The sequence below is a fragment of the Onychostruthus taczanowskii genome, unplaced genomic scaffold (genome assembly GCF_017590055.1).
Source record: "Onychostruthus taczanowskii isolate IOZ18803 unplaced genomic scaffold, ASM1759005v1 scaffold10, whole genome shotgun sequence".
Classification (NCBI taxonomy): Eukaryota; Metazoa; Chordata; class Aves; order Passeriformes; family Passeridae; genus Onychostruthus; species Onychostruthus taczanowskii.
This window is the reverse complement of record NW_024496526.1, coordinates 7,575,406-7,587,586: the sequence shown is the minus strand read 5'-3', so window position 1 is coordinate 7,587,586 and position 12,181 is coordinate 7,575,406. Positions and strand designations below refer to the sequence as shown.

General features: G+C 43.5%; 1 protein-coding gene across 1 annotated transcript in view; it reads left to right on the top strand.

The window, feature by feature from the left end:
* Positions 1-9,419, top strand: part of ADCY5 (adenylate cyclase 5) — a 205,763-nt gene extending 196,344 nt beyond the window's left edge. Inside the window, exons 17-22 of the mRNA XM_041408507.1 lie at positions 1,794-1,820; positions 2,641-2,773; positions 3,873-4,136; positions 4,468-4,672; positions 5,419-5,543; positions 6,870-9,419. Of these exons, the coding sequence (XP_041264441.1) occupies positions 1,794-1,820; positions 2,641-2,773; positions 3,873-4,136; positions 4,468-4,672; positions 5,419-5,543; positions 6,870-6,998 (883 nt within the window). The 3' untranslated portion in view covers positions 6,999-9,419. The remainder of the gene's footprint in view (positions 1-1,793; positions 1,821-2,640; positions 2,774-3,872; positions 4,137-4,467; positions 4,673-5,418; positions 5,544-6,869) is intronic.
* Positions 9,420-12,181: the final 2,762 nt, after the last annotated feature.

The following is a 12,181-nucleotide window of genomic DNA, read 5'->3' as shown; positions in this document are numbered from 1 at the left end:
AGAAGACAAAACTGATGCATTGGTTAAACATGTGATGGGCCAATGTGATCTCAACTGAGCTCCTGCACAGGGAAGCCCAAAGAGCTTTGCCCTGTGATTTGTTCATCAAAGCCATCATTTCTCTTCCAGCTGTCTGTCCTTGCAACTGTGCCTGGGAAAAGTGAGATGCTCTGGTCCTATGGGAGCTGTCTCTAAAATGAACTGCCTTGCCTGCTAAAAATGTGCACTTCACTTGAGCAGGAGTGTGGTTAGCAAGCTTCTCTCTGTGTTCCCTTCCAGTAATTAAAGAACCATCTGCTACTGGAAATGTCTGTTCCGTGGGGGAACACCTATCCATGTCACACCCGTACTGCCTGCACTGGGCATCTTCACTTATCCACAGAGTTATTGTAACACTGGTTTGCTGCACTTCATAGTCTCTGATGAAGGTTTTGGAGCAAGAGTAACACCCACAGTGGGCTGCAGCCTCAGTACTAAGGGTCAGGTCTGCCATGCTCCCATCAGTGACAAGGGAGGGCAGTCAGTCATCCTTGGCCAGGTGATGTAGGGAAGCAGGGGAATCATTCTCCATGTGGGAAGTGTCTCCAGCTAGATCCAGCCTTTCATGGGGGAGTCTCCAGGCTTTCCATACCATGTCTGTGTCCAAGCACATGTGTTCAGTGCTGGAGCTGGCCAAGAGCCATGCAGTAGATTGTGTGCAAGAAAATCCATGTCAGAAGAAATTCCATGCTCAGAACTGCAGAAAATGTCTTGGAACAAACAAGGTTAGAGAGTCGCTATGCTTTTATTTTTTGATGTTATGCCCAGTTAGGTTCCCTTGCCTATTTTGATTTTGATCATTTAGATGTCTGATTGTGTAGCAAGGTTCCCTCCAACCCCATAAAACTGTGGCCTGAAGCTCTCTAGAGAGCTGTCACATTCTCAGGCTAATATCACATTCCATTCGTAGCCTTCGAAGTTCTAATTGCATCAATGACACTACAGTAATTTAAACACTGATCTCTTTCCTTCCATTTCAATAGTGTTTTAAAAGATGCTTGTGCATGGTTCTCAGCCACCTAATACTCCACCCACACTTGAGAACAAAGCCAGCAGCATTAAGCAATCAATCAATCAGGAGCTCAGACAGCTGCTACCTACCAGAAAACTCTGTTCTGTGCTTTCAGTGTCAAAAAGCACACCTTCCATCTCCCCCAGCAGCTCTGATACACGTGGGCACTTTGCAGAATTGTCAGTAGTAATGGGAAGGTGCTGAAGTGTTTTCTTCAGTGCCCTTGTGTGTGGTACCCAGAGCTGGGCATAAGCTGGCAGTGAGGAATGTGCAGAAGAAGAGAGCAGGACTGGAGTTAAAGGAATTAAACACATCTCCATGCCACAATAAAAGAGGAAGAATAGAGCTAGCCCTCACAAGATAAAAAAGCCCAAAGCTTTCTTCCTTAGGCCAAATTTTGTAGTCTGACCTAATGAAGCAGTGATGGATGCACAGGCGTTTGCCAAGCATCCCACACTGACATTAAAATCCCAAATTATTCTCTCACTCTTAATGCTTCTTTGATATTTTACCCACATTAACCATGTCACACGATCACTCTGGAGTTTTGAGTGTAGCTCAGAAGCTTGTTTTCTCCTCCCCCTCCCATCTTTTAGTAGTTTTCTGCTTCAAAAGAGCTGTAGCCCCACACAGTGTTAGAGATGCCACACTGCAGAGCTGCTGTGCAATGATGTGCAGAAGGGCAAGAGCTGCAGGCAGCCAAACACTCCACTGACCTTGTGTTTGTGCTTTTTTTTTTCAGCGTGTCTGCAAATGATACATCCTCATGGTGAGTCACTTTGGCATGAAATATTTTGTAGGTTTTTGTTGGTAGGTATTTTCTGTTCACAAGGTGCAATAGCAGCACATTGGCTCAGCAGCAGTGTCTGGTGTTTGTGCTTTGCTGTGAGCTGGTGCAACACAGTGCCAATGCCCTGAGTGGACTGAGTGTTGCCCTTTTGTATGTGTAGCTACTCTCAGAGCATCCTCTTTCCTGTGGGACTTATGTCAGCTCAGGGCTTATTTGTAATACAATTTAAAGATTTGTAATACAATTTAAAGGTTTTATCAAAATATTTTCATACTGTGTAACTCCATAATTCATATTCAACAGTTTTTATTTGCCCGCTTGTCAGAGGAGGTGTGAATGTGCTTTAGTGCTCTTTTCAGCTTACAGAGCACTTACACAACAAAGCCCATTAAGAAGTGACTAATTAGAGAAGCCATGAGTTAGAGCAGTTCCTTACTCAGGAGCCTGGGGAAGCTAGTGCAGAAGGCAGGATGAACACAGTCTGAGGAGCTGTCAGCATTTCATGTTGTCAGCCTTAGCATGTATGGCCATTCTCTGAAGAGTGCCCTGTATATCAATGACAATCCTTTCCAAAAAGATGGATTACTTTTCCAATTTCCATGTCCTCCTTTAGAAACTGGCACCCGGGAGCCATTGTCTCCAGATTTTTGTAAAGGTTTGTCCCTTTACCAACTCAGGCTTTGAGGGGAAAGAACAAAAAAGCCTGAGAGGCTGGTTAGCCTCAAAGTGGGAAGCGTGGGGCGTGGCAAGGCCGTGTTCTTCCAGTAACAGGGAAGTTGTGCTCTTTCCTTGGCTGCAGCCCCCCGGTGACGACACGAGTCGCGCTGAAGATTGTGACCCCTGTCATCATCACTGTCTTTGTCCTGGCACTGTACTTGCATGCCCAGCAAGTGGAATCCACTGCAAGGCTTGATTTCCTCTGGAAACTTCAGGTTAGTGGGTGTTGGTTGTGGGAGGATCACACGTGGTCTTTGGCATTAATATAAAATGACTGAGCTCTTCACTGTCGAGTTGAGGAGTGTGATAAAGTGCCTTTGAATTTAATCTGAATCTGGTTTATAACTGGGCATACTAATAAAGCTCTGCTCTTCTTTGCTACTTTGCATACTCTGTGCATCTCATCCCCTTTTTTCCTTGTAAATGCACCTTGGATGGTCCCCTTGGTAAAGGGTTACAGATCTAAAGGTTGAGATTAATGAATTTGGGCAACTGAGCTGTTACTGCTGCAGGAACATGTAATGTAACACAATTTATAAATATAGGAAGCTCATATTCACCGCTGAATTGTTTCCCAGAGTTCAGTGAGCTTTAGTTTGCTGCGTTCAAGGGTGTGAAAGATTCACATTTGCATTTTCATTCAGTTTCCTGTTAAGCAGTGGGAACTGGCTCAACGTCCAGCCTTCATAGCCCCCAGGCAGCAGTACTGGGTAGCCAACACACTGTGGATAATGCCACACTGTGCTCCTGTCCCTGGGTTCACTGTTCATGTTTTCACTGCTTGTGCCCATGAGTGATGTTGGGGCCCTGTATGTGATTCCCAAGCAAGCAGGACAGCCTGGGCTCTGGCCAGCACTCATGGCTGGGGGGCTGCAGGACTGCAGGTTTTATTTAGATTTTCTACCTTCTGGATGGTAGGACATCATTCTAATTATAGGTCTTTGTGGTTTGAGTACAAGGCACTGAGGAAGCAACAATTAATTAAAGCTCCTTGGGAAGCAGATAAACATTGTAATCCTCATTTATAAATGGTAAAACAATGGAAGGAGTGAGCTGAGTGGTTAACCAGTTCAGGGCTCAGAAATGTCGGATTCTGGCATTATTCTCTGCCTGCTTTTCCATGCACGTGTGCACAAAGAGATGGAACATTTTCCACTGCAAAACACAAGTTTCTGCATCTCTCTGGCTCTGCTCTCCTTCGCAGCTTCCCCCGTTCTATTTCTGCCCTCACTGCAAGTTAATTTTCAGCTTTTCTCCCGTCCCCAGAGCAGCTACCAAAAGATTAAATGCATCACTGTGTCTCCCCTGCTCTAGGCCACTGAGGAGAAGGAGGAGATGGAGGAGCTGCAGGCCTACAACAGACGCCTCCTCCACAACATTCTGCCCAAGGACGTGGCAGCCCATTTCCTGGCTCAGGAGCGGCGCAACGATGAACTGTACTACCAGTCCTGCGAGTGCGTGGCTGTCATGTTCGCCTCCATAAGCAACTTCTCTGAGTTCTACGTGGAGCTGGAAGCCAACAACGAAGGGGTGGAGTGTCTGAGGCTGCTCAATGAGATCATTGCTGATTTTGATGAAGTAAGTCACAGCAAATCTGGGTGAGCGAAGTGAACTGAATCCATGAGTTTAGCTGGGATTTGCTGAGCTCCTGAAGGAGGGTGATTTATTGAATCCATGGTTAATTTCTCCTTACTCTAGGAGTCTTCAGTTTTATCTTTTTTCCACACTGTGAAATCCCTTCTATTCCCTTGTCACTCCTTTGAGTATCTAATCCCTTTTTTTCCTCTATCTTCCTGGCTCTGTTCGCTACTTTGTGATGCTTGCAGCAAGGTGGGACACGTGGCATGGACATGACCAGCATCTGTGTGTTTGTCAAGGTTTATTTGCTTATTTTGCTCTTGTGACACAGATAATAAGTGAAGACCAGTTCAGGCAGCTGGAGAAGATCAAGACCATTGGCAGCACCTACATGGCTGCCTCAGGCCTCAACGACTCCACTTACGACAAGGAAGGGAAGACACACATCAAAGCTCTGGCAGATTTTGCCATGAGGTTAATGGACCAAATGAAATACATTAATGAGCATTCATTCAACAACTTCCAGATGAAGATAGGTAATGTCCTCATGCTCACAGGATTCCATGTAGGTAGTGGTCATTCTGAGGTGGGGATTTTATGAACAGTAAAAAACACAGATGTTACATTAGCTGTACAGTGATGTTGATTGTCTGGTGGCTGGTGACCACTTTGGCCTCTATGAAACATCACAGTAGTTTTTTAGGTTACAGCAGCATCACTGAAGCTCCCCAGGGAATTAGAAGCAGTGTAGCTCCTGCCACAGCATGGTCTTACATGGTGGTTGACCTTGGGCTCATTTTGCCCCTGTGCTTCCAGCTCTGGCAGTCTTGGACATTAAATTGTCTTTCAAGTCAGAGAATAAAAAGTGACAGAAAAGGAAGAAGAAATTGGAGTATGTCAAGTGTGGTGTTTGCTAGGGAAGGCTCTGGGCTGCTGCCTTGCAGGCCCTTAGCATTTTAGCAGGTATGTGCTAACTTCAAGTGAGCAGTTTGCTTGTTAGCCAGGAGGCAAACAAACTTTATGCCATTATCTGGCCCTGGAAAGTAGCTCTGGATTAAGCAGATCCAGCCCGAGCTGCCAGTCAGTTGGGCATAACTGATGGATCATGGATCAAAGAAGCCAAATTCTATTTTAACATTTCTCTCCCCACAGTTTGGCCGTAGCTTAACATGTCAGAGTAAAGCACAGCTAGAACCAGGGAGGCTCAAGGTGGGTTTTCACTGTCTGAAAAATAACCTGGCTCAAGCAAATGGATCTGAGCATATTTTTCCTCTCCTTCCAGGCCTCAATATTGGTCCTGTTGTAGCTGGGGTGATCGGAGCCCGCAAACCCCAGTACGACATCTGGGGCAACACAGTGAATGTAGCCAGCAGAATGGACAGCACAGGAGTGCCTGACAGGATTCAGGTAAGGCAATCCCTGGAGAACTTACCCTGCCAGCCCTGTGCCACTTACACATTTTGGAACTTAATTACAATTGAAATTTTGGTTTCATTTTATTCCTTTATCCCATGCATTTATCTACACAGAACTGAAAGAAAAGCCACTTAGGGAATGCTGGTACCAGCAAGTTTTGTCTTTTATTCGTGACCAACACTGCAACCTTTGTTTAAAAGCTTGCACTTTAGTTCTGGGTGGAAGTGCTGAGCTGAGCTTCCTTCCCTGTGTGCCTCACTGGCACTGAGCACAGTCCTGTCTGATCCCTGCTCAGTTGTGCTGCTCAGCTGTGTGAGGTGTTTCATTTTCCAAGGGCCTGGCTGATCCAGCCATGTATTTCTGTAATTCACTTTGCTTGCCATGTGTGGTGTGAGGCCAGCGAGGGTCCAGGCATCAGCAGCATGGGGATACACAGCACAGAGAGAGGATTGTTTAAGGGGTTAATGGGACCTGTCTGATAATCACACATCTCCTCGGCCTTCAGATGTGACCTTTCCAGTGAGTGATTCAATTCCAGTGTCCTGCTTTTGCTGAGCCAATGTCCACAATAACAGAATGTCATTCCTTGGGAAAACACTGAAGGGTTATAAAAATAGAGCAGCTGATGTGAAACCCAAGAGGGGCAGCCGTGCTGTTTCCTTGCCTGTCAGTTAACTGGATCGATATTTAGCATCACTCTTGAGATGGTCTGTAAAGCCACCTGAAAAAGGGTGAGAAATTACATTGTAATAAATAAATACCTCAGGAAATGGTCTTTAAACTTCTGTTGTTCTGCAGCACAAGTGATTATTTTTGACTGACATCTGCAGAGACAATTTGGATGCTGGCTAGAGTATTCCATTCGATCAGTTCTCTCCCATTGCCCACTACCTTCTCCTTCATAAAAACAACCCCTGACTCCTAAGCTGTAGATCCACTGTGTAACTTCTAGGTAATTTTTGAGGCTACTGTAGTAAGTTTGACCTGTTTTCCTACTGCCACTCCAGTGATACAATGAATGCATCTGAGCAGACTGAACTGACTGGTGTGTTTTAAGAAATGTGACTAATTTGTTATGCTTCATCCAGTGACCTCCTTGAAAAATGCAGTTTTTCCCCAGTTGTGAACTGTGTGTGACATCTTGTACTTTCTCAGCAACTTGTGCCAGCCTTTCAGTTAGTGATTGATGTGAAAACATCATTGACTAGAAACAAAACAGTTGATCCTACTTTATTTTGTCCATGGATTACACCAAAAGCAGATGGAAAGACTGTGGAAGACAAGGCAAGCACCTGTTCACTCTTGTTTATTCCGCAGGTAACCACGGACATGTACCAGGTTTTAGCAGCCAACAACTACCAGCTGGAGTATCGAGGGGTCATAAAGGTCAAAGGCAAAGGAGAAATGACCACCTACTTTCTAAATGAAGGGCCTCCAATTAGTTAGCACCGACTGCAGCGCCACACAAAGATGGATTTTGCATTACCCAGGATTGTCAATAGGAGAAGAATCATTTTTTGGTAGTGATGCTGAACATGCGGCGCAGTTGAAATTTCACCCCATGACTCTAGAGCTGGTATCAGCAAATTCTTTGGCCACCCATCAAGGAAAGGCAAGAGAAAGAAACCACCTTGGAATTGTTCCTGGCTGAGTGCTAAGTTGACCAAAGATGTGCACTACAGAGTTCACAGATAAGACATGAATTCAGCATTTTTTAAAAGGCTGCTACCACAGGATGGCATAAGAAGCTATTTAAGTATTTATTGACGCAACACAACATTTACTTGGTTGAAGGAATGTATGATTCACTACAAAGCATTATTTTGGAATGGATTTGCACTCCCATAATGTTTCCATCCCATACTGCCAGCTATTTGAAGTGTACCACTGTGCTTTTATTAGCTGTTTTGAATGGGCTTTCAAAACTGACACCCACTGTTGCAGCACACAAAAAAACGCCTTTTAGAAGGGCATTGGTAATGTTTTAGTGTGAAAAGACATTATAGCCTTGCCCCCTCTTTTTCCTTCTTCTCCATGGCTAAATGACTGCTCTTCTGAGTGGGGCTGGCACACCTGATGAAGGGGAAGATCAGGATAAAGGAAGATGGCTCTACAACCATATTTATTAAAAAGTCGTCTGTGCTCTTCTTTGGTATCTATCAGTTTACATGGGAAAGACTAGATGTAAACAAGAGACACTTTCTGGGGGGAACTCCCCTGAAATTTGTTGTGGGTTTTTTTGTATTTTTTATTTTGTACTATTGAAAACATGGAGATCTAACAGATATACCAAATTCTATATTTTGTAAATTATATATAAATTAGAAGGCAGTCTGTCCACACCAAGGTGTGGGGGGAGGTGTATATAACCTGTAGACCTTTGTGTAATTTTTTTCTGTGTAATACTCTGAACACAGACTTGGCAGTTTTCAGATTATCTCTATACAGTCAACCAACAACAAACAGGTGAGTTTCCAGACTGAATCAGATGCATTTTAAAATGAAAATCCAGAAAAATCTACAACCCCAAAGAAGAGGAAAAACCCACGGTAGTCACAGAGTTGTTCCGTGCAGCGTTCCAGCGGAGGGTGGCGGCTTCCCAATGGAAACAGGACCTTTGAGTTTTAGCTACTGAGACGGTATCAAACATGTCAAAAAGAGCTCTACCCAAATCTTCTAACTCTTAACAGGAGCTCTTAAAAGCTCATTTGAACTTTTATTTTTTAAAAAATCATTTTTCATAGATGGTTTTAATAGAATCCTGCTGATCTGAGAGTTGTCTGACATTGTAACTGCCATGTGACATTACAAGGAACTATGTGCTGCAGCATCGAGTTTACTTTCCTGTAGTAAGCACTTATTTAAACTGATTCACAGATTTTCAATTTTCAGGAATTAGGTGATCTTCAAAAAAGGTTATGATGGCAAGTGTGTATATGAGGTGGTCGACCTTAAAATAGTGCCATTGATACTGTGTTGGGCATCTTTATCACTAGTGGGGGGGTTTCTGAATAGTTCACTGTTATCATTTATGTACCTTTTCTAAGTATGAAAGAAAAATCCCTTGATATTTTATTAAAAAAGTTATTTAAAAAAGCTATATTTTTTATATTCTATGAGGGGAAAGTTTTGATATTGAATTTGGCTAGCACTAAAAATTACTCCAATCTTTTGACATTTAATAAACTTCTTTTCCACTCTTCTCAGGGCAGAATTATTGTAGTACTCACAGCATAATGATTGCACTATGGTGGTGGCGATTTATTTTTCCTACTCAACAAAGAGAATAAGTGAAAATCCATGGACCTGTCTTAATTAATTTGCTCTATTGCTAAGCATGACTCAAGCATTAAGCCATTTAAACATGAGCTTAAATGGCATCTCCCCTTTCCTTCTCCCTTCCAGTAGGAAACATCTCTGAAAAGTATAGTATATTGACTTCTGTAAAACTGCCAAGTCTGCCCTTGTACTATACTTTTGCTCCTTTACATCTTTCCTGGTTTGCAAAATAAACTTAAGTTGCATCACGGTGTTATGCCTTTCTCCCCTCCTCCACCCCCATCCCCTTTGTCCCTCACTGAGTTTCATTTCCTTCATGCCATACACTTGATTTTAGGTTCGCTTTCTGCTTTCCAAAAGTCTGCAGTCTTCTTAACTTTTGATTCACCTTATGAAGTTGTGTTGTCAATGAAATTTCAAGTCCCCAGTATCTCTAGCTGTGATTGTTGACAGTGTGTCATGATCATTTCAAGGGGTATTCACACACTCTTTACTCTGGATCTTGCAAAAATGGATACAGTTATGATTTCCCATGGAAATTGAAATCTATTTAAGTAATTTAACTATATTAAACACTGTTTCACTGGTGATGTGTCTCTGTTTTATTTTATCTGCAGCTGGCTGGTGGGATGAGACTTAAGTTGTGTAGATGCTGGATGTGCAAACTGAAATGCCCAGGTCTCGTCTGGCACTGATGGATGCCCTGGTCCTTTGCACTGCCCTGTTATGGAGCCCCAAGGGCTTGGCTACCCAGCAAACATCCCCTGGGTCCTTCTTGTGCTCCCAACTGCTCCTGGAATCTCTCTCAGGGCAGCTGACAAAATACACTGGCATAACTGAACAGCTTAAATTTGTGTGTCTGTCCTATTAAAAAAAAAAAAAAAGTTTGTCATTTCAAAAGCACATCACCTTTGCCAAAGAATTCCCAGGTATGGTACTTGTCCTCTCAAGGACACTGGAAGGAAACAGCACTGCTGCCAATGCAACATTTTCAATCTTTACATGTAAAAGTAAATACTACACATTATTGTACCAATTAACAGGAGCCTCAGGTTGAGCTGAGAAACAAAACCCTGCAGCTTCCAGCTGACTTCTTTTAGTTAAGACATTACACAGGCAGCTGAAAATCAAATGCCCTACAATGTGTTATAGGTTAGGAGGGATTTTATGAGTGTACTGAGAACACAGCTGCAGGAACAAGAAGCCATGAAGTATTTAAGGTACCAGTCTTTATGAAAATTGGCAGAGAACTATTTAATACTTTCTGTGCTCTCCTAAATAATCATAGAAACAGCAGTTTAGGACATTGCCTGATGTAAGCAGCTTTTTTTAACTATCCCTAGAAGGGCATTCCCCAGGGAGGGAAGGCAGGAGTCTCCAATGCTGTGCCCTCTCATTTCAATTACTGTACACAGACTGGCTGTATAGTTTTCCCCAAATGCATCTTTTTCCCACCCAGAAAGCAGTTTGATGAGTTTTAAGGTGTGTAGCCACTTTTCCCCAACACTGATCTGGCCACATCAAGTATCTGCCTGCACTTAATAAAATTATACATTTGGGACACACTGAATTTCTTAGATGTGTGTCCTGCACTGCAAATATCTCCAGCCTGGCTGTTTATGTATTACACAACGTCCACAGACACCAACACCTGGCCAAAAAGTATGCCCAGAGGCAAATATTTTCATTCTGTTAAGTTTCCCTACTACTCCTCAGGGCACCATCAGTTCCAGACTGAAGTTTAGGAGTTGTCAGAGAGAGCAAGCTTGGGATGCTGCTGGGAAAAGAGCAGCTCAGCTGTTTTAAAGCTGAGAAAACTCAAGTTTCCTTGCTCTTGACCCGCTTCGTCCTTGCAACTGAAGGAGCAAGTAGGCTCTGGGGAGGTGGGGGAGGACTGAGAAAAGTGAATTTCAGGCCGGATGGGGGGGCAGGAGCAGCAATTTTCCTGCCATTTGGGAGCCAGATCGTTTCCTGTAAAAATCAAAGTTCTATATTTTCTGTCCCTGAGCACCTCTCAGTCCCAGCTCTGCCCTGGCACTTGCCTGCAGCGCAGGTGAGGTGGCTGCACTGCACTGCCCTGTCCCGTGGCTGCCCTGGGAAAGGGGCAGGGTGCCAGCTGGAAGTTACCGAGGCAGGAGAGCTCAGCACGGACACGCCCGGAGGGGCGGCTGGGGCAGCACGGCACTGGCACTCCTATAAAAATCTCCAGGGGTCAGCAGCTGCAGTCAGCATCCCTATAAGAAGCTGGCCCCAAAAATCTTTTAGCAGAGAATTTCAGATGCAAATAACTATTGCCATCTATGGAAATGGCATTATACACCTACCTTGTGTAAGTCAGGCAAGCCTTTGGTCATTCCTTCCTGAAAGCAAATACAGTGACACCTTACTGAAAGATAAACATTCTATTGTGGCTGGCCCCAAAAATCTTTTAACAGAGAATTTCAGATGCAAATAACTATTGCCATCTATTGGAAATGGCATTATATACCTACCTTGTGTAAGTCAGGCAAGCCTTTGGTCATTCCTTCCTGAAAGCAAATACAGTGACACCTTACTGAAAGATAAACATTCTATGAGTGTTGGATGGACCCATTCCAACCCTCAGGAGGTCTTTAAATACAGAATTAAATGGGCTCTGCTTCTACTAAATTCCACAGAACAATCAAGCAACCACGAATGGCCGTCTGTACTTCACACTAAAGTAAAGCCTCTTGTTCAAGAGGCTTTCCTAAATTCATCTTCCTAAGTTGGTAACTCAAGTACCTGGTAAAATCAGCAGGGAAGCCCCTGCCTGAGTGTTGTTTGTGTAACCAAAAAGGAAATCCTGGGAATTTTCAATAATTTTTCACCTCCAACCGGCCTGCTCTATCTCGGTTCTGATCTCACACCAAGATGTCAGCAAGTTCTAATATTACAAACTCAAACATGCTAAGAAGCCATGTTTTTAGCACCTAGTAATACCACATAATGAAGAACAGTCATGCTCATTAACTTTTCATTGTGAAATGGGATTTTTATCAGTGCCATAAAAACAGGCAAACAAAACCCCAACTGTTTTCTGTTACACTGGCAGTTGCATTTGTTCATTATACCTGCTAATCAGCAATTAGTTTAATGCCAGCATAACTGGAATGGAATAATGGCTCCAGATGCTATGACAAAGGAAGTTTTCATTCCTTAAAAATGGATCTTTGGGAATAGGAGGAAGGGACGGTGCCTCAGAGAAAACAAAATTCTCTGCCAACATAAAAACCAAAGAAACGATTCAACAAAAAATTCTGTATGTGCACAACAACCTGAGTTAAAATCTAAGCAGTACTTAAGGCATTCATAGCAGCTTCCCTGCCTAT